The sequence below is a fragment of the Myotis daubentonii genome, chromosome 1 (assembly GCF_963259705.1).
Source record: "Myotis daubentonii chromosome 1, mMyoDau2.1, whole genome shotgun sequence".
Lineage (NCBI taxonomy): Eukaryota > Metazoa > Chordata > Mammalia > Chiroptera > Vespertilionidae > Myotis > Myotis daubentonii.
Window position 1 is genome coordinate 64,187,714 of NC_081840.1, and position 21,769 is coordinate 64,209,482.

The window sequence follows — 21,769 nt, forward strand, 5'->3', positions numbered from 1 at the left end:
TCGGGCCGCAGTGTGGCAGCCGCCGATTGGCTGCGCGGCGCTGGCGTCGGGCGGGCGGGACCAGCCGGTAACCGCCGGGTGGCCGGGGCGCGGGGCGGGGCCTGGCGGCGGGCGTCCGGGCGGGAGGGGCCGGGGCGGGGGACCGGAGCTGGGCTCCGGGCGAGCCGGAACTCGGGGTGGTGCGGGCGGAGCTGGGAAGGCGTCGCGGTCCGGCGGGGAGCCGACCCCGAACGCGTTCAACGGGTGGGGGGACGGCCGAGCTCGGGACGCCGGAGCGGAGGTGGAGGCGTGAAGTCGGGGCCGAGTGGGCGGCGGGGCCCGGGCCGAGGTGAGGCCCGCCGGCGGAAGTTGGGAGCGGGAGCTGCGCTGGGACCCGACACGTGACCCAGGTGTCAGGCTGTGGCACGTTGTCCGGTTCCTCTGAACTTGCTTTCCGTGTCGGGGGCAGCCCCGAGCCCTCCCGCTGCGCCACCTCATTGCATTGCCTGGTTCCTTCGGGGTCCAGGGGGTGCCCGAATTCCTCTTTGTCCAACCCCGGGGACGCCTACCTTCCCTTGTGGCTGCTGCTCGGAATGAGAGATGCCGCCGCACAAGGGAAGGTGCCCGGCCACTTCGTCAAGGGTGCAATAGCCTCTTAGGACTCCTGGAGCCTTTTGTCTCCAAAAAAAACACACAACAAAAACAAAACCCACAAAAACCCTTGAGTCTTGTTACAATGTGTTTGTATTCTTAAGGGCAAAGAGAGTGGGAGGAGGGGAAGAAGACCCCTGATCTTGGATGCAACTCCGAGAATGAAATGATAGATGGTTTTTCCATTGTCTTACCAGACATGGCCACTTACAACCCAGAGGGACACATACAGCTGCCCAGAGCTGATGCCATTCGTTCTCGTCTCATCGATACCTTCTCTCTCATCGAGCATCTGCAAGGCGTGAGCCAAGCTGTGCCACGGCACACCGTCCGAGAGATGGTCGGTCAGCAGCCTGTCTCTTCCCAAGGAGAATCTGAAAGACTCCCATCCGCACCCTCCAAAGCATAGGCAGCAGACAGACAGTTTTAAGGGTGGAAAATGCAGGGGAGATTGAGATGGTTGTTAGTTCGGAGGTCACACCAAACTTGAGAAATCAAAGGTTTTAAAAATAAAATTATTTGGATCCAGGTGATAAAACCCTAAGGCTACTAGCTTTTCGGCCTTCCAGCCCTGACTGTTGTGGAAGTTTTTACCAAAGACATTTAAAACGTAGAGAGTTGGACCTGTCGTCTTTATTCTTGGGCATGGACAGTATTGATCATAAGCAATACATACATTAGCTCTTCAAACTAATATTAGTTGCTGTGAGCAGGAGCAGCAAGGCAAGCCCCACCACGAGGGTGCCCCTTACGTAATCAGGATTCCTGCCCCCAAGCCTACCTCCTCTTCATACCTTCTCGCCCCTCAAACTTCTCTTTATAATTATCTACTGACCCTTTTTTTTTTTTTTTTGGTGTAGATCCTGCCCATCAGAAGAAAATTATGTTAGGAGATCAAAACCAGCTTGTGCGCTTCTCCATAAAGCCTCGTCATGAAGAACGGATTACGCATAGTCAAAGACTGATGAGCAAGCTTGAAGTGCGCTTCAGTTGGAGGCCACCTCTTTCTTTGTGGGCTGGATGGGTCCTTGAGTGTATCCTTTCATACTACTCATTTTATCCCATGGCTTTACTCTTTTTCTTGCCCCACCATCAGCCTTATGATTTTATTTTTCTCCATTTCCTTCTCAATCTCACTGGTTCTATTCTTGCCCCTATTATGTCACCTGCATGAGTCAAAGAACTCCACTATATATTTCCTTAAGAGAAAACAGGTCCTCTCTTCACCAACTTCATCATATTCCTCATAATTTTGAATACAATTGTACTGATGGTTGAAATAGGTGAGAATTGACATTGAGTGAAAGAGTTAAGTGGGGGGGAAGTCATTTTTCCTTTAAATTGATTATTTTACATTTTTAATGTTATTTAAATTGTGATAGGCAAACTGCTAAGATCTAGATACATTTGGAGGGCTTTTGAGAGTGTAGTAGAAATAAGGTAGTCTCAACACTTAGAGGTAGGGTGTAATAGACTCAACAAGGAACTGGAGATGGGAAGACTGGTTATATTTCTTGTGTCGGGTTAGTCTACATTTGTTTGAATTAAACTTTCCTATTAGAAATATTGGTTCCTATCAGTGAGTGATCCAATATTTACATTTTTATAAGTATATATAGAAAGATTACGTATGAATAAGAAAGCTCACAAACTATATAAAGTTAGGTACAAGTAAGATATTAGTAAAAAATGACTTAAAGAGTAAATAACTCTAAAACCAGTCGTAAATTATATGAAATGTATTAACAATAAAAGAAATCTGGAGAATCAATGTGCTCATTGGATTATCATCTCAAACAAACTGCTCAGAAAGGATAAAGGACAGTGGAAGTACTCACTTCCTTGTTTCATTCTCAGTTGTTTTGGAGAAGTTTCCTATTTAAAACTGTCTTTTAATACAGTTAGGTCAAAGATATTTACACCACAATAATTGATGTCATTGACCACTACAGTATATTATATATACTTTGAAGTGTTTTATTTCCTCCACATATGGGAATTTTGAACTGTGTTCCCCACATTTCCTATTTCTTGTATAATTGGTATGTATTTCCCTTGTGAGGTTAGGGATATAGTCTTAAGCCTTGGAATAAAGTAAGTAGTAGTACCTGTACAAGATTCCCTGCATCTAATGGGCAAATGAAAAAAAAAATAGCACTAACCATTCTGTTTGGTAAGACGGCTGAATATGAAACATGATCACTGTGCCAGAGGATAAATAGATTGCCTGAGAGTTAAGTTGTATTTTATTAAGTACACTAGTGACCGAGCGCACGAAATCGCGTGAGACCCAGACCTGCAGGAAATCACGCAAGACCCAGGACCCCAGACCCCACTGCGCCATGGGACTACCCCCCCCCCCCCCACTCAAGGTCCAGCTGCACTATGAGACCCAGAGTCAAGTCCCCACCCACCTGTGTGTGCCTTGCCACGCATGCAGCCTCCTGGTACCAGTCTTTGGTTGTTACAGTGTTAGGGCCACTGGGTTTTTATAATATAGATTCTCACGATAGAAAGGCAGGAGGAATAATTATTTGTGAATAACGGATTTCTTTGAACAGATTAATTCATGTGATGAACATTAAAGCTTTGTTTAGGCTTTTAAAAAACAATTTTCCAGAACACAAAGAATGTTGTTAAAGATAGGGAAAAAAAATATTAACAATCAGTTTTCTAGATCAAAGCTCCCTAATCTTTTTTTTGTTTAGTAATTTTGTTTCCCGGTAATGCATATATAATCTTTAAAATCTCCTTAGGTGTTTTTTAAATTTTATTTTAATAATATAGTTTATTTAATTCGATAGGTCCAAAATGTTGTGTTATGTAACTAATATAAATAATTATTGAGATGTTTTACATAATTTTTCTCCATACTTTAGACTTTGTTTTGGCAGACCTAATCTTATTTAAATAAAATACTTAATGTACTTTCTTATCAGCTTTTTCTGTTCTATGAGCTATTATTTGTTGGAGTTGCTGCTCTGTTCTAGTTTATTTTCTTTCTTTTTTTAAAATTAAATCTTTATTGTTCAGATTATTACATTTGTTCCTCTTTTTCCCCCCCATAGCTCCCCTCCACCCGGTTCCCCCCCCCTCCACCCTCACCACCCCCCCCCATTGTCCTCATCCATAGGTGCACGATTTTTGTCCAGTCTCTTCCCGCATCCCCCTCACCCCTTCCCCCCCCCAAGAATAGTCAGTCCACTCCCTTTTTATGCCCCTGATTCTATTATAAACACCAGTTTATTCTGTTCATCAGATTATTTATTCACTTGATTTTTAGATTCACTTGTTGATAGATGTGTATTTGTTATTCATAATTTATGTCTTTACCTTTTTCTTCTTCCTCTTCTTAAAGGATACCTTTCAGCATTTCATATAATACTGGTTTGGTGGTGATGAACTCCTTTAGCTTTTCCTTATCTGTGAAGCTCTTTATCTGACCTTCAATTCTGAATGATAGCTTTGCTGGATAAAGTAATCTTGGTTATAGGTTCTTGGCATTCATCACTTTGAATATTTCTTGCCACTCCCTTCTGGCCTGCAAAGTTTCTGTTGAGAAATCAGCTGACAGTCGTATGGGTACTCCCTTGTAGGTAACTGACTTTCTTTCTCTTGCTGCTTTTAAGATTCTCTCTTTGTCTTTTGCTCTTGGCATTTTAATTATGATGTGTCTTGGTGTGGTCCTCTCTGGATTCCTTTTGTTTGGGGTTCTCTGCGCTTCCTGGACTTTTAAGTCTATTTCTTTTACCAGGTAGGGGAAGTTTTCTGTCATTATTTCTTCAAATAGGTTTTCAATATCTTGCTCTCTCTCATCTTCTGGCACCCCTATAATTCTGATGTTGGTACGCTTGAAGCTGTCCCAGAGGCTCCTTACACTATCTTCATATTTTTGGATTCTTTTTTTATTTTGCTTTTCCGGTTGGGTGTTTTTTGCTTCTTCGTATTTCAAATCTTTGACTTGATTCTTGCGATCCTCTAGTCTGCTATTGGAACTCTGCATAATTTCCTTTATTTCAGTCAGTGTATGCTTAATTTCTAGTTGGTCCTTTATCATAACCTCGAGGGTCTCACTAGATTTCTTGAGGGTCTTACTAAATTTATCGGCGGTTTCTAGAAAGTTCTTGAAAAACCTTAAAAGTGTGGTTTTGAACTCTATATCCAGTAGTTTGCTTTCCTCCATTTCTGTCATTTGTGTCCTGTTTCTTTGTCTCGGCATTTTTTATGCTTCACTGTGTTGATAGAGTGGCTTTGTGTGCTAGGTGTCCTCTGGGGCCCAGTGGCTCAGCCTCCCCAATTACCTGAGGTGGACACTCTTGGTGCACCCCTTTGTGAACTTTGTGCACAGTCTTGTTGTAGTTAAGCCTTGATTGTTGTAGGTATCACTGGGAGGAATTGACCTCCAGGCCTATTGTCTGTGAGAATCAGCTGTGTCTGCAGTGGGAGAACTGCTGTGCTGGAGACACCCCTCGGGTGCAAGACTTGCTTCAGTGGGGCTTTGGTGCTCACTGAGTCTGCCCCCTGAGTGTGTCCCTTATGGATCTGAGGAGTTGTAATTTGGATGGTCCCACTCTGACCACTGGGTACACTGGCTCTTGGATCTAAGGAGGTGCTAATTTAGCCTCTGCCTGAGGCTACCCAGCAGGAGCTACAAAGAGATCTGCAGATTCCCCTTCCTAGTTTGGCATTTGGAGGTGCCCAGATGAGGCCCAGCTGTGAAGCAATGCAAGCTGCTGTGGGGCCTTGGGCCTTCTCTTGTAAGTTCTGGGTCTGTCTGGCCCAGCTGCAGTTTGTTAGGTAATTTTCAGATTGCAAAGGGCCAGGACATTCATATGCAAAAGCCTCTGCTGCAGCCTGGGTGGGGCGGGGTCTCAGGGGATCAACAGGGTGGAGCAAACAGCTATGGCTGATCCTCAGCCCTGCCCTAAGGGGCCTTGCGTCTCAGTGTCCCGGTAATCGCTGCAAGCACCTCTGAGGGAAAGAGGCCCTTGAGTTCTGCCCGCTGCCAGACAGTCCAGTTTCTCCCCGTATGATTCTGGGTCCCCAGAGACTCGCCCAGAACTGGAGTTCAGAGCAGTCAGGAGCTTGTGACTCCCTCCTGATTGAAAAAGACAACCACGTTCTCAGTTGCCAGCCCTTTCCACGTGTGCCTCCGTACCTCTGCACTTTACTTCCGCACCTCCTCTGAGTCTCAGTGTGCTTTTCTCTTTCCTTCTAGTTGTAGAATTTCCACTCAGCCAGCCTTCCTGTAGTTCTGGATGATGTCTGTTTTGTCTTTTAGTTGTATTTTTGAATTTGTTGCGGGAGGCAGCAATTTCCGTGTTTACCTATGCCGCCATCTTGGTTTCTCCTATTTTCTTTCTTTTTTAATGATTTGTGTTTTATTTTATTATTTTTATTTTTTAAATTAAATCTTTATTGTTCAGATTATTACAGTTGTTCCTCCCCCCCCCCCCCCCATAGCTCCCCTCTGCCTGGTTCCCACCCCAGGCGTTTGTGTTTTTTTAATATATTTTTTTTATCGTTGATAGTATTACAAATATCTCCCATTTTCCCCCACGTGTTTTTTTATTTTATTGATTTGTAGAGAGAGAGAAACATTGACTGGCTTCCTCCTGTACAATCCCTACTGGGGATCACACCTACAACTCAGGGATGTGCCCTGACCCAGAATCAAACCTGTGACCTTTTGGTGCATAGGATGACGCTCAACCACAGAGCCACAACAGCCAGAGCTTCCTTAGGCCTTTTAATCACTTAATTACTTTTATGTGATATAAAGAAGCAAGTTTAAGTAAAAATAATATTTTAGACTAGCATATTAAATATTGTTTTTAACACATAATTTTAAAAATCATGTGAGCAAATTTTTACTTTTGCCACTTTATAAGTGTTTTGTGCTATTTTTAAAGAAAATATATGGTTTGTGTACAAATGAATTTTAAAATAACATTAAGTTTGATTTTGGGATCAAATATATTTATTTTATATATTATATAATTTTTATTTTTTTAAAAATCAGTTTTATTTCTCTAACAACTTGGAGAAGGATTCATCTTGGCTATGCAGTTGATATATTGAGTTTTGAATTTTTAATTATTTGTTTTAGGATTTGAATATCCATCTACCCACTTATCTATTTATTTAGATATCTATCATCTATTAATCTATCTTTTTTTTAATCCTCACCCGAGGATATTTTTTTCTATTGTGTTTTAGAGAGAGTGGAAGGGAGGAAGGAGGGGGGATATGAAGAGAGAGAGAGAGAGACAGAGACAGAGAGTCACATTGACTGGTTGCCTTCCTCCCCCGATGGGGCTGAGGATCGAACCAGCAACCAAGGTACATGCCCTTTACTGGGAATCGAACCCATGACCCTTTAGTCCTTGGGCTGACTCTCCAACCACTGAGCCAAACTAGTCAGGGCTATAATATTTTTTAATTTAATTATTATTTTTTAATTTTTTTATTGATTTTAGAGGAGGGAGAGGGAGAGAGAGAAAGATCAGTGATGAGAGAGAATCATTGATCACCTGTCTCCTGCACACCCCACACTGGGATCAAGCCCACAACCCAGGCATGTGCCCTGATCAGGAATCGAACTATGGTTCATAGGTCGACACTCAATTGCTTAGCCACATTGGCCAGGCTATTTTTTGTTTTGTTTTTTCAATAGAGATATAATTGACATATAATATTAGTTTCAGGCTTACAACATTATGTATTATATGTTAGATACATGTGATATATGTTAAAATGTAGATGGAAATGTGTTAGGGCATAAAAAATAGAAACTTTCACAATGATATTGGTTGTTTATTTTTATAATTTTCATATTTTGTTTCTGAATGATGAGAGAGAAGAAAGAAGATTTGATTCATTTTCTTGGATAGTAACACATTGCAAGTATGAATAGTCCTTATTTCCAACAACATATGGATATAATTTGCCAAAAATATTACTAAAAGCAATAACGATATAAAACTGTGTGTCACAATCTACACAGCAGTTGTGTTCTTCAGGATGATTGAGTATGCTCTTCTGATCTCCATCAACTGCCAAGCATATCAGTCATAGTGTATTTGGAGTATTCTGTTTCAAAAGGAAAAATATTAAATTTTTAGCTTTTAAGCCTATTTTAATCTCAATGTATTTTTTTAATAGCATGATATACATTCACTAAATGTATAAAAGAGATGAAGAAGGTTGAAAGATTAAGGCAATGAGTTAAGGGATAGCAGTTAGCAAATAATAGGATTCTAGAAAGAAAGTAAAGGATTCTATTTGCTTTGCAGAACAAAATCAATTTTATAGAAGAAAGGGGAAGTTTTAAAAGCTAACAACCCTGGCTGGATAGCTCAGTTGGTTAGATTAGCATCCTGTTACAACAAGGTTGTAGGCTCAGTCCCTGCTTAGGGCACCTACAAGAGTTGACCAGTGAATACATGCATGGGTGGAACAACAAAATCAATGTTTCTCCTTGTCTCTTTCTCCTTCCCCACCACCTCTTTCTCTAAAACACACACACACACACACACACACCCCAACAACACAAAGAACTAAGCAATTGTTCTGACTCAATATGCCCCATGAATTTGGCTTCTTGTTTCTACATCCCTTATAAAGCACTTAATATATATCATGGTCCTACATTTTCATCTATTCTCAAGGCTCATTGCTTCTTTGTGAAATTTAAGATGGGAAGGGGGTTAACAGTACAGCAGATAGGGTTGGTGGTAGTTAAGAGAGGAATTTGTGTGATCCCAGAGTGGGAAGGCAGTGACTAATAGGCAGCTGTTAGGCATATCCATACCAGCAGGAGAGATGAGTCGCAGCTATTTTTCATATTTAATTCTGTCCACCCCTGTATTTTACAGGTTGAAGCAACCACAGTTTTTAGAGAAACTAAAAAGTGTAATAGCAGTGGACACAACTGTGGTTTATAACAGGTTGTGATCATTCTCTATCATTCAGCTTCCCACTTCCCTAACCTTTATTCATCCTTTGCTCTATTCTCACAGAATTGCTTGAATCCACAAATACCCAACTGTGGCCACTGAAGCTGACTCTGGAGGTGGTAGCTTGGTTCATCTTACTTATTTTCATCTTGGAGATCCTTCTTATGTGGCTCTCCAGCTTTTCCCTCTTCTGGAAGAATGCCTGGAATGTCTTTGATTTTATTGTTACCATATTGGTAAGGATAGCTATCCTGAGGATTAGTTTAGTGGGCTGAGGAATGTGCCTAGGTGAATCAAAATGACAAGAAAAGTTAAGATAGTTAGATCACAGGAAGAAACAAGTAGAAATGTACCTAACTTCTTCCCCCCTGCCCCTCTGTCTTTCAAAACTGAAGTTCATTCATTGCAGGAGTTGGTATTAGGAGCAAGGCAGAATCTAACCCCAACATTAGCCCCAACAATAATGTCTACCAGTTACTGAGCACTTACTAGTTGCCAGGCACTGTTCACATGTATTTTCTCATTTGAACTCCACAACAACCCAATGAGATAGGCACTGTTTTATCCCCTCTTTATTTATTTTTAATTTTTCTGTTAATCCTCACCCGAGGATACTTTTCCATTAATTTTTGGGGAGAATGGAAGAGAGAGGGAAAGACAGAGAGAAACATTGATGTGAGAGAAACACATCGATTGGTTGCCTCCTGCATGAGCCCTGCCACCAAGGTATGTGCCCTTGATCTGAATCATCTGCAGGTTGATACTCTATCCACTAAGCCAAACTGGCTAGGGCTATCCCCATTTTATGTCTGAGCAAATTGAAGTATAGAGTTTAAATAATTTAGTATAGAAGGACCAAATAGGAAACAATCACCAGAGAATGTTATTCAAGGGATAATCCCCAAGGAACTATGAAAAAAAAACAAAAACCCAGATAACGAAGGAACAACTGTGTGGGTGCTTTTGGGTATATTTTACTCATAATCTGTGTGTTTCCTACAGTCCCTGCTTCCTGAGATTGTGGTGCTGACAGGGGTAGCAGGCCAGTCTGCATGGCTCCAGTTGCTGAGGATCTGCCGGGTTCTAAGGTCTCTCAAACTCTTTACACGAATCCCTCAAGTTCGAGTCATTATTTTGGCCCTGGTTAGGGCCCTTAAGGTGATTTGACTGTAGCAGCAAAACCAGGTGGGCAAGGTGGACAAACATGGGGGTTACACGAGACAAGTCTGGGTGGGACAAAGAAGGCAATGAAAGATCCTGAGATATGTTACTGGATGAGAAAGGGCTGTGGTCAAGCTGTTGTGGACTAAGATGGCTGGGCTCAGGGCGAAGTGAGGGTTTGTTAGGGGGCTTTCCAGGGTGGGCTTGACTGGGCTATAGGTGGAAATCAGCCTTGTTTGGTCCAGCACTAACTTTAAGTCATGGCTTCTAGAGCATGACGTTCCTTTTGTTGCTGCTGATCATCTTCTTCTACATTTTTGCTGTGGCCGGTGTCTACTTCTTCGAGGATTATACCCGTTCAACTCGCCAGGACCTGGAGTACCAAGACTTCTTCTCGTAGGCAGGACTGGGAGAATCCTGGGTAGGGGGAGAGAATTTGGGCATGAAACCGGGAAGCTAGTCTATAGTAATACAAAAAGTATAGTCTATTGTAAAAAAATTGGAATAGAACACAGTAAGGAGAGGCAAAGAGAAAGTAAAGGAATTGTTAATGGTATTCACTCTGATTTTGAGGACAGGGCAGCTACCAGATTTGCCGTGGATTTTGCAAATTCATATGCACCTTCATCAACCATCTTTAAATGGCAGTATATTCCAGTGGTTAAGTCCTGGTTTCTATGCCTCAATTACCTCTTTTGAAAAATGAGAATAAGAGTGTAGGGGTAAATGAGGTAATGCATTAGAGCACTTAGCAGAGCACTTACATACATTGTGGTAATAAATGTCACTCTCAAACATGCTCACTGGTTTTTCCCCAATCTCTAGGTGTAGGGATTACACATGCACACACCTGTATTCATTCAAAAGTAGAATCCTCTTAAGATCTTTGTCTAGAGAACACTGATTACTAGTAGAAAATCAATTTGGATTTAGAGGTGATAATATTTATGAATTGGAATCCAATCTTGTCAGCACCTCTCAGGTCTTTCTTAGTAGTTTTTTAAGAGTACAAGTTAGGAAAGTCCTATTTATCCTATTCAGGCCTTGATGTTTCCAACAAATTGTATATGGAGGACTAAGAAGGAAATTTTAAATAGGTTTCTGAGAGCTTTTGTGATATATTCATTATCATTTATCATTTGGGATCATATGTTTATGTCACAAATCCATTCATTTACTTGCCTATCAGTTTATACCAACAAACTAAATAGGAATGATGTTTGCTAAATTTGTAAGTGCTCTTCTGTTAGGTGAAGTCTGTAGGGCAGTGGAGAATGAGCTTACCAAAAAATGATACATAAATGGTAGTCCGTTCAATTTTTACAAATTCAGTCAGTACCTATTTATTTATTTAAAATATATATATTGTATTGCTTTTAGAGAGGAAGGGAGAAGGAGGGAGAGATAGAAACATCCGTGATGAGAGAGAATCATCGATCAGCTGCTTCCTTCACGCCCCCTACTGGGGATTGAGCCCACACCCTGGACACGTGCCCTTCACCGGAATTGAACCTGGGACCCTTCAGTCCATAGGCTGATGCTCTATCCACTGAGCCAAATTGGCTAGGGCAGTACCTATTTATTGAGTACATACTATGTCCCAGGTACTAATGGAATAGTATGTGAAATTCAGGAATTATTCATGATAAAGGAAAACCTAATAAAACAACCTCAAACTGAAGAATGATTAGCTAAAAAAAAATTGAGCACCGTAGAAAGGTAGCCAGAGTCAGAGCAAACTATAAAGAAATGCTCTTGGGTTGCTTTACTAGTAAGAGTGACAATGAAGAAAAAAAAAATGAGAAGGAAACTGTCTGAGAGGTTTAGATTTCTGTTTTATCTATACACACACCTTTTTCTTTAGGGACCTGTTGAATTCCCTAGTGACAGTGTTCATTCTCTTCACCCTGGATCATTGGTATGCACTGCTTCAGGACACCTGGAAGGTGCCTGAAGTCAGCCGAACCTTCAGCAGCATCTATGTCATCCTTTCGTTGTTACTTGGTTCCATTATCTTTCGAAATATCATAGTAGCAATGATGGGTAAGCATAGAAGAGGTAAAACTTGATGGGAGGGGTGTTTGGGAAGAAATTAGAGTGAAAGCTAATAGCGGTGGATTATGGAGCGAGAGAACCTGATATTGCAGGAAGGCGTGGGGCCTATAATGAATATTTCACTTGGTTTCTCTCCACCTAAGTTCTCTCCCTAGGTCTTGTCACATTCTCAACTCCTAATGGCCCTTTGGGTCAGTTACTAACTTTCAGACCATCAGGAACGAGCTGAATGAAGAGATGACACATCTGGAAGTTCAGCACAAAGCCGGCATATTCAAGCGGCAGATTATCCAGAGGTCTGCCTCTCCATTTTCAAACCCAACTTTAGTTCTCAAAGGTTTCCTGATCTCATTCCCTGTTTTTACTCTTTGGCCTTTATTCTATCTTTCCCTTGTGACAGGAGATTTGCCCAAGGGTTACAATGCCCCAGCTCTAGACTGTTGCCTGATTCTTTATCACCTTTTGGGGACGTCCCTACTCTTTTTCTCCCCTTTACCACAATTTGTTCTCTTCACTTAGTTTTCTTTATTTTATGATGTGAATTATTTTCTTTATTAAATTCCTGCTTCAGTATAACTCTCTTCACTCTTCTGTGTTTTTTGCTTTGCAGGAGACAAAACCTGTCCCCTGATGGACTGAGGTCAAGCGTGAGCAAAGTGGAAATCAGGTTAGGAGTGTGTACATGAACTGGGATAGACACACATGAAGGAGGAGAGGGTAGAAAACCAGACATGAAAATTGGCTTTGAGAGGGCATTCATTCATTCAATAACTATTGATCATAGTGGTTGAATGGTAGCCCCCCAAAATATACGCCCATGTCCTAACTCCCAGAACCTGGGAACATGACCTTATTAGGGAAAAGGTCTTTGCAGATATAATTAAGTCAGGAGTGGGCAAACTTTTTGACTCGAGGGCCACAATGGGTTCTTAAACTGGACCAGAGGGCTAGAACAAAAGCATGGATGGAGTGTTTGTGTGAACTAATATAAATTCAAAGTAAACATCATTACATGAAAGGGTATGGTCTTTTTTTTTTTTAGTTTTATTCATTTCAAATGGGCCAGATCTGGCCCGAGGGCTGTAGTTTGCCCACGGCTGTTAAGGATCTTGAGATGTGATTATTCTGGATTACCCAGGTAGATGCTAAATCTGGTGATAAGGGTCCTTATCAGATACAGAAGAGAAGACATGGACATAGAGCAGCGGTTCTCAACCTGTGGGTCGCAACCCCTTTGCGGATCGAACGACCCTTTCACAGAGGTCCCCTAAGACCATCGGAAAACACATATATAATTACATATTGTTTTTGTGATTAATCACTATGCTTTAATTATGTTCAATTTGTAACAATGAAATTGGGGGTCACCACAACATAAAGAACTGTATTAAAGGGTCACGGCATTAGGAAGGTTGAGAACCACTGACATAGAGAATAGGAGAAGGAGATGTGAAGACAGATATAGAGATCGGAGTGATGCAACCACAAGTCAATAGAAGGCAATGAATGCTAGGCAACTAACTGCCAGAGCTAGAAGAAGCAAGGAAACTTCTCCCCTAGAACTTCCAGAGGGAGTCAGTTTGGCTCAGTGGATAAAATGTTGGCCCTCAGACTGAAGCGTCCAGGGTTTGATTCTGGTCAAGGGCAGGTACTTCAGTTGCAGGCTCTATCACCCGGCCCAGTTGGGGCACATGTGGGAGGCAACCAATCAATGTGTCTTGCTCACATAGATGTTTTTCTCTCTTCCTTTCCTTTTTACTCTCTCTAAAAAAATCTGGAAAAAATATTTTCAGGTGAGGATTAAAAAAAAAAAAGACAATAATGCCTGCTCTCATGTAGCTTACATACTAGGGTAGGGGAAAGAGACAATAAATAATAAATATATCAAGTAAGTATCATATCTAATAAAGGAGAAACATGCAAATTGACCATAACCCCGACACCCTTCCCATTGGCTAATCAGCAGGATATGCAAATTAACTGCCAACCAAGATGGCGGCCAGCAGCCAGGCTTGCTTGCTCCAGTGACGGAGGAAGCCAATGTTCCTGGCCTGCCGCTGCTGGGCTCTGAGCTGCACTCTAAGCAACTATGTTGCAATTATAGAAGCTAAGAAATCCCCAGATACCTGCTTTCAGCCAGCTTCCGCCTCAGAGCTTAGAGCTACAGTGATGGCAACAGAGTTTCAATTATAGAAGCCAAACAGACCCAGAACCTGCTTTCAGCCCTCAGAGCTGGAGCCGGCTCTCAGCTCTAGTGACAGCTATAGAAGGTAAATAAATCCCAGAATAAAAAAAAAGAAAGAAAAAAAGGAGACGCTGGGAGCTTAAGTTGCCCTCCAGCCTGAAAACGGCTCTCAGGCCCTCACCCAGACTGGCCAGGCACCCCAGTGGGGACCCCCACTCTGAAGGGGGTGTGACCAGCTGCAAACAGCCATCAGCCCATCATCCAGGCTGGCCAGGCACCCAAGCGGGACCCCCACCCTGATCTGGGACACTTTCAGGGCAAACCAGCCAGCCCACACCCGTGCACCAGGCCTCTATCCTATACTACAGGCAGGGCAGGACAGCACGAGCTGCCATCTGGGCCCCATGTGCAGCCCTGGGCAGCAGGGCATAAGCCCCAGCCCCAGCCGGGACCCCTGTGTGCCACCTGAGCCCCCAGCTGGAACCCCCGTGCCGCCTAAGCCCTGCACTGCTAAGCCCCGCTCCCAGCTGCGACCCTGCTGGGGTCCAACCCCAGCGGGTCCCGGGGTCCCCAAAGGTGTAGACGGAGTCGGCGAAGAGGGAAAGACTCGGAGGCAGCGTTCAGTTGATCAGCATCCTAGCCAGGATCTCCAGCCAAGTTCTGGTTAGGATCTCCAGAGAGGTTCTGCTGGTTCTCCAGCCAGGTTCTGTGGCCACATTCTAGTCAGGTTCTCTTGCCATGTTCTATAGTCAGGTTCAGTCCAGGGTCTATTGCCATGTTCTCCCGCTAGGCTCTGTCTCTAGGCTCCGAGGCCAGTCCCTATGACTATTGGAGAGCAGGAAAGTGCCGCTGGGCCCTGGGTCACTGTGGTGATCCAGCGATCAGTAAGTAGAAAAGTGTGGCCTGTAGGCAGCCCCCAGCTGTGCCTAATCCAGGAGCAGGAAAGCAAGCCCGGCCTGTGGACAGCCCCCAGCTGGGCCTTCTCCCCGGTCGCCATGGTGATCCAGGAGCAGGAAAGCCCGGCTTGCAAGCAGCACCCCCATCCTGGCCATAGCTCAAGGGAGAGTACAACATGCAGTGGAGGCCAGGAACCTGAGAGATCAACACAGAGGGGCTCCTGCTCCAAGCCAACATGGTGTATCTGGGGGCAGGCCCCCAGCAGACACACACACACACACACAGTGCCTGCTCTGAGCCTCCAATGTGGCTGGGGGCAGACCCCCAGTGGGGACAGACACACACACACACACACACACACACACGGGACGCCTGCTCCGAGCCTCTGCTGCCAGACTATGGTCATCAGTAGGACATCCACTGAGGGCTCCCAGACTGTGAGAGGGGCAGGCTGGGCTGAGGGAACCCCACCCCCCAGTGCACGAATTTTGTACACCGGGCCTCTAGTCCTATATAATAAAAGTCTAATATGCTAAGTTGCCGGGGTCCAACCCCAGCGGGTCCAGGGGTCCCCAAAGGTGTGGACGGAGTCTGCGAAGAGGGAATGACACGGAGACAGCATTCAGTTGATCATCATAGCCGAGTTCTCTTGTCACGGAGAAAGCGTTCAGTTGATCAGCAGCCTTGCCAGGATCTCTAGCCACAATCTCCAGCCAAGTTCTATGTCCATGTTCTCTTGCTAGGTTCTCCAGCCAGGTTCTCCAGGTTCTCCAGTCAGGTTCAGTCACCAGGTTCTAGTCAGGCTCTCCTGCCAATCTCCGCAGTCAGGTTCAGTCCAGGATCCCCTGCCATGCTCTCTCGCCAGGCTCTGCCTCCAGGCTCCGAGGCCAGTCCCTGTCCAGGATCCTCCGGCATGCTCTCTCCAGCGAAGTTCTTCTGTCTCTAGAGAACGTTCTGTGTAGGTTCTGTGCCTAGGCTCTTTCTTCAGGCTCCGAGGCCAGTCCCTGTCCAGGATCCTCCGGCATGCTCTCTCCAGCGAAGTTCTTCTGTAGGTTCTGTGCCTAGGCTCTGTCTCTCTTGGTCCTGTCTTCCAAGCCCTGTCTCCTAAGTTCTGTGTCTTGCTGTCTTGTTACATCTGTATTTATACCAGTTGATTTAATCCTATCAATCTCTATTCCAAAGGTTAGGGCGTTTCTTATCTCCATTCCAGGGAGTAAAGATTATGTAGCTTAAGCATGATTGTTCATAGTTAAAGTGATTAATTACCCGCCTGGCACTTAGTTGAGGGGTTTTATCCCCTCCCTGACTTCAGGGAAAAATCCCTACCTGGGGAAACAACCTTTCTCGGAGAGGTGACCTTGGTTAAAACACACAGCGCTAAGGGGAGCAAACATATTAAGAACAGTATGCCATATATGCCAGGTCCCTTGAAACAGCAAGGATGGACCGGCTCCCGGCACTAAGTGTCTGGTCGACTGGTTGACAGTTCAACCAATCAAAGTGTAATAGGCTAATGATATGCCATGGTGATCCGGGAGCAGGAAAGCAAGCCTGGCCTGCGGGCAGCCCCAAGCTGGGCCTGAAACGGGAGCAGGAAAGCCTGGCCTGCGGGCAGCCCCCAGCTGGGCCTGCTCCCCAGTCGCCATGGAGACCTGGGAGCGGGAAAGCCCGGCCTGCGGGCAGCACCCCCATCCTGGCCATAGCTCAAGGGAGAGTACAACATGCAGTGGAGGCCAGGAGCCTGAGATCAACCCAGAGGGGCTCCTGCTCCAAGCCTCTATGGTGTGGCTGGGGGAAGGCCCCCCAGCAGACAGACACACACACACACACACACACACACACACACACACACACACACTGCCTGCTCTGAGCCTCCAATGTGGCTGAGGGCAGACCCCCAATGGGGACACACACACGGCAACTGCTTCGAGCCTACGTGGCGTGGCTGGGGGCAGGCCCTAGCAGACAGACACACACACACACACACACACACACACACACGCCTGCTCCGAGCCTCTGCTGCCAGACTGTGGCCAGCAGTAGGACATCCACTGAGGGCTCCCGGACTGTGAGGGGGCAGGCTGGGCTGAGGGAACCCCCCCCCCCAGTGCACGAATTTCGTGCACCAGGCCTCTAGTATTAATATGTTAAAATATAATAAGCATAAATAAAATAGGACAGGTTAAGGGGGATTGGAGTACAGGGTGGGGGTTGCAGATCTGTTGTAATCTTAAATAAGGTAGTTGGTATGGCCACACTGAAAAGGTAACATTTGAGCAAACACTTGGATTAGGTGAGGGGGTTGTTATGTGTATGTCTATGGAAGAGTGTTCCAGGAAGAGGGAACAGCTAGTACAAAGGTCCATGCCTGATGTGTTTCAGAAAGAGCAAAGAAGCCATTGTGACTGCAGCAAAGTGAGCCGGGGAAGTGTGATAGGAGATAATGAGGACCCTGTTCTGTAAGGCTGTGGAGGCCATTGCAGGGATTTAGACTTTGACTCTGAGTGAAATGGGGAACAGAGCAGTGACATGCAATGACTTACATATAAGAAGGGTCACCCAGATTTCTGTGTTGATAGGCTGTAGAAGAATGAGGAAAGGAACAGAGAAATAAGTTAGGAGGCAATACTGCTCTCCAAGCAAGGGGTGATAATGACTCAGACCAGAGTGGTACCAGAGGTGCCAGTGAAAAAAGATGTATTTTGAAGATAGAGTCAACAGAACTTCATGATGGATTGGATGTGGTATATAAGAGAAGAGTTCAGGATGACTCCAAAGTTTTGGCCTGAGCAACTGGTAGGATGAATTAGCTGAGATGGGGAAGGCTATTGGTGGAAGAGATATGATGGATAAGAGTTCAGTTTTGGGGGGGAAAAAAAAGAGTTCAGTTTTGGTTAAATTTGAGATGTCTATTAGACATTCAAGTGATGATATGTGAGTCAGGTTGCATATAATAGACTGGATTGAGGAATGAGGTCTGGAATAGAGGTTTAAATTTGCATTTAGTAGTCATTTAAACTCAGATGAGATCACCAAAGGAGTGATGATAGATGGAGAAGATAAAAGACCAAGAGCTGAGCCCAGGAGCCCTCTACTATTAAGAGATAGACACTGGGTGATAGGGGAGGCTAGGGGACTGTCTAGGGCGGGGGGATAAAATGGATACATATGTAATACCCTTTGTAATACTTTAAGCAATAAAAAAAAAAAGAGATAGAATCATGGGGGCAAAGGCTATAGTTGTGGTGTTACAGGCATAGGGCTATGGAATGGGGAGCTTGGCAGAATAAGGTTGTGTGTAGAATGTGGAAGCCTGAGTAAAACTGAGCACAGAAGCTATGTGGTGAGGAGCACTAAATACAGATATAGCACATGGGATAGTTGAGGTTGGAAGTGCTTAAGCTCAGATCTGGGGCTTGTTATACAATAATTTGTATATGCAATGAGCAGTTCGGCCCTCATAGCCTTAAGACTCAGTGTTAAGAGACGGCTAGGGGCCCTAACTGGTTTGGCTCAGTGGATGGAGCATTGGCCTGCGGACTGAAAGGTTCCAGGTTCGATTCTGGTCAAGGGCATGTACCTTGATTGCGGGCACGTCCCCAGTAGGAGGTGTGCAGGAGGCAGCTGATCGATGTTTCTAACTCTCTATCCCTCTCCCTTCCTCTCTGTAAAAAAAAATCATTAAAAATTTTTTTTTTTAAAAAGAAAGAAAAAAGAGAGATAGCTAGGGGCAGCACCAGAATAATGAAAGCGCTAACTATACCTCATAAATGTATTTCAGGCAATAAAATTTCTTCATTTCTTCATTTACTTATAGAAAGACCAGTCAACAAACGGAATCTTCGGACTTATCAGAAGAAGGTCCTAAAGAAGAGTCTGGAAGCAGTTCCTCTGAGGCAGATTCAGGCGTGTCTGGCTCAAAAAAAGAAGAGTCCTCCGCTTCCTCCGCCTCCTCCTCGTCTGCTTCCTCCAAGCCTTCATCTTCCCTCCTTTCCCCTTCTGAATCCAAAAAAATTGACTCTATTGGTAAGCAGGGGGTTTCTTTCTTTTTTTTTTTTTTTCCTCAGTATAATTTTATTTTATTTTATTTTTTATTTATTTTTTACTATTTTTTAAAAATTGTTTTATTGCTTAAAGTATTACAAAGAGTATTATATATGTCTCCTTTTTTTTTTCCTCCCCTTGACCTTCCCCTAGCCTCCCATACCCAGCAGGGGGTTTCTTCCATTTGAATTCAGACCTCTCTAGGAGACATCCCAATCTTAATAAGAGCTCTCCCACTATATCCCCTTCCCAGTTTTCTCTACCAGTCTGATTTTACTTTTTGTGTCCTTCATTTTCCCTGTACTTCTGCTTCCCTTTGGATCAGTGTGGCTGTGGCTGTCTTTGCTTATTGTAAGAAGTGGTATCTTAGTAATGTACCCTTTACCTTCCTTTTCTGCTTCCTGTTACCTCTTTCATCCCTTCTTTCTCCCCTGCACACCATAGGATTTATCAGTTCTTTTCCAACTTCCACAAATCTATTTGTTTTTAAGAAGAATTCCTCCATCTTCTTAAGGTGAATTGGACTGGGAGACCCATGTGCACCAGAATCTGCCTGGGCTGATGGACATGGATCAGGATGAGTGCATTGTTTGGCCTAGAGATTCACTCTTCGGGTATTTTGAGTTGCTAGAAAAGCTTCAGTATAACCTAGAGGAGCGTAAGCGGTTGCAAGAGTTTGCAGGTATGGAATTGGGGCAGTCATAGGGACCAGGAGTTAAGTACAATTGGAGTAGCATATATAACTGAGGATAAGCAAGTGGGTGTCCACTATTTTGATATCTCAGCTTCTGAATTTCCACCTCATACCGAAAAAAGGTAAATCCTTGGTATGACTTGTTACACTCTGGACATATGTTCCGATTTCTTCTGAAGAGAACCTGGCAATTTTGTTTCTTTAGTAGGGGACACCTAAACCCTTTCATGTCTGAGAGCTTATTTCCTAAGAGGAGAGTGTTCTAATTGTTGGGAATTAAGACAAGGTGGGCTCTTACTCATTTTTGGTGACCCACCCTTTTTGTACATTTCTTCTCTTTGAAGGCACATTTTAGACCTGAGCAGTAGGGCCTTAGGCTCAAGTTTTTGAGGTTGCATTTTTAATGACTGATAGCTGTAGGGATTAGATAGTGAGCAGAAATCCCACAAATGCCCACTACTCTCAACTTCTCAGAGAGGTTTATGAATTATAGACTTCTCTTCCTTTCAGTGCCTTCTAGTGTCAGCTGAGGCAGAGAGAAGTATGTGATTTAAATAGTAGAGTTATTTTCCTTAAGTTTCTCACTTGAAATTTCACCATTCGTAGATTTATTTGGATTCATAAATTTTCCCTCCAGAAGTAAACACCGAGTTAGGAGCCCTTTTTTACAATTTAACATGGATTCGTGTTATCTTCCGCGTACCTAATTGAAATCCACTCAATGTCGAAATAACAGAATGTGTGCTTGTGGTGGGCACAGGGAGGCATTAAAAGAAATTTATAGCATTGGAATGTGGAATTTAGAACAGGATGTCAAAATAGACATTCATGTACTTTAAATGTTGCCTAAGGTTAATCTTGCTCTTTCCAGTTGTCCTCAGCCTTGCCTTCTCACTTGTTCTCTGAGGAGAACAGGATGAAAGAGATAAGATAGCAGGGCAGCTTCTTTAATCATTAATTCATGTATGGCAAAGAGTACAGGTGTATATGGCTTAATTTTTTTCAATTATAGTCGACAAGCAACACATGGCTTAATTAAAAGTAAACATTAGTAAAAATTTGTGTGGGAACCCAGAAAAACAGAGACTTCAAATATTTGTATGTTCTGAATATTCCCTGCTCTCCAGTCTCACAGTTTGTTTCCTTACAGTGCAGGCAGTGATGAACCTTAAAGACAAGTGAAGCCAATGATGGATGGCTTCGATATCTTTGGCAACAGATATTGAAGGGAATCGTTTGAAATGGAGAATTCAAAGTGTAAATGTTTAATAAATACTGCTGGTAATTGCTTAGCGGCCTATCTCTGAGACCTAGGGGATATTGAAAGGTATAAGATAAGGTGAAAAAGTTAGTTTACATGCCAGTGGGACCTATGGCCCTTGGCTTTCTACCCTTCCCACAGCTGCTCACGTTGACTCTTTCCTTGACTTTATAACTGTGGTTCCCACCCTTTCTGCAAACTCTGCTTCCTGATAGAGTCCTAATTTCACTGTCTCCTTCCAGTTGGGCACAGGAGATTCCAGGAGCTATTAGTGTAACTAATTGAGAACTACTGTTTCCATTGCCTACTCTAGGAACATCGCTTCTACCCTGTACAGTTAACTTCAATCAGATACTGTTTTCACCTGTGTCTGGGGCCAAATGAGAGTCCTTTATTCCATTTCCTTGCCATTGCTTAGCACAGTGATTCCACTGTGTAGTGTTAGGGTCACCAAAGGGGGAACACTCTAGGCCAAAAGTGGTAAATAATTATAAATTTATTAGGTCATCTGGAAACCAGATGGACTGAGCCCCAAAATGGCACCAGCACTCAGGGATGGGGAGTAAGAGATTTTAAAGGACTTTAGGAGTGCTTTGGGGGCGGGGGGCAGTAGAGGGGAATACCTCTGGATGGATCCAGGTCCTGGGCAAGTCGGGAGGGGAAAGTTACTGGTCTTAGCAAATGGAATGTGGTCCCAGTGGTTGGCAAACTGTGGCTCGTGAGCCACATGCGGCTCTTTGGCCCCTTGAGTGTGGCTCTTCCACAAAATACTGGGCACGCACGTACAGTGCGATTGAAACTTCGTGGCCCATGCGCAGAAGTCGATATTTTGTGGAAGAGCCACACTCAAGGGGCCAAAGAGCCGCATGTGGCTCACGAGCCGC

At 44.0% G+C, this 21,769-nt stretch overlaps 1 protein-coding gene across 3 annotated transcripts; it reads left to right on the top strand.

The window, feature by feature from the left end:
• The first annotated feature begins 138 nt into the window (after window positions 1–138).
• On the top strand, window positions 139–20,914 carry CATSPER2 (cation channel sperm associated 2). 3 transcript variants are annotated; one of them, XM_059702940.1, is made up of 13 exons: window positions 139–328; window positions 828–974; window positions 1,491–1,664; window positions 1,845–1,913; window positions 8,652–8,824; window positions 9,591–9,746; window positions 10,021–10,145; window positions 11,614–11,792; window positions 12,001–12,100; window positions 12,415–12,471; window positions 18,704–18,912; window positions 19,445–19,612; window positions 20,775–20,914. In XM_059702940.1, the coding sequence occupies exons 2-13, from the start codon at window positions 830–832 to the stop codon at window positions 20,804–20,806; spliced, it is 1,587 nt and encodes a 528-aa protein (XP_059558923.1). In that variant the 5' UTR covers window positions 139–328; window positions 828–829; the 3' UTR covers window positions 20,807–20,914. The 3 variants fall into 3 exon arrangements, with proteins under 3 accessions (XP_059558923.1, XP_059558932.1, XP_059558943.1); XM_059702949.1 differs by having other exon boundaries at window positions 19,445–19,511; XM_059702960.1 differs by lacking the exon at window positions 139–328 and having other exon boundaries at window positions 833–970.
• Window positions 20,915–21,769: the final 855 nt, after the last annotated feature.

Bases quoted from the DNA above. Each gene is read 5' to 3' on its own strand.
- CATSPER2 (XM_059702940.1), top strand. From the start codon at position 830: ATGGCCACTTACAACCCAGAGGGACACATACAGCTGCCCAGAGCTGAT. The intron at 9,747-10,020 runs GTGATTTGACTG...CATGGCTTCTAG, and splicing joins CCCTGGTTAGGGCCCTTAAG to AGCATGACGTTCCTTTTGTT. The intron at 10,146-11,613 runs GTAGGCAGGACT...CTTTTTCTTTAG, and splicing joins GAGTACCAAGACTTCTTCTC to GGACCTGTTGAATTCCCTAG.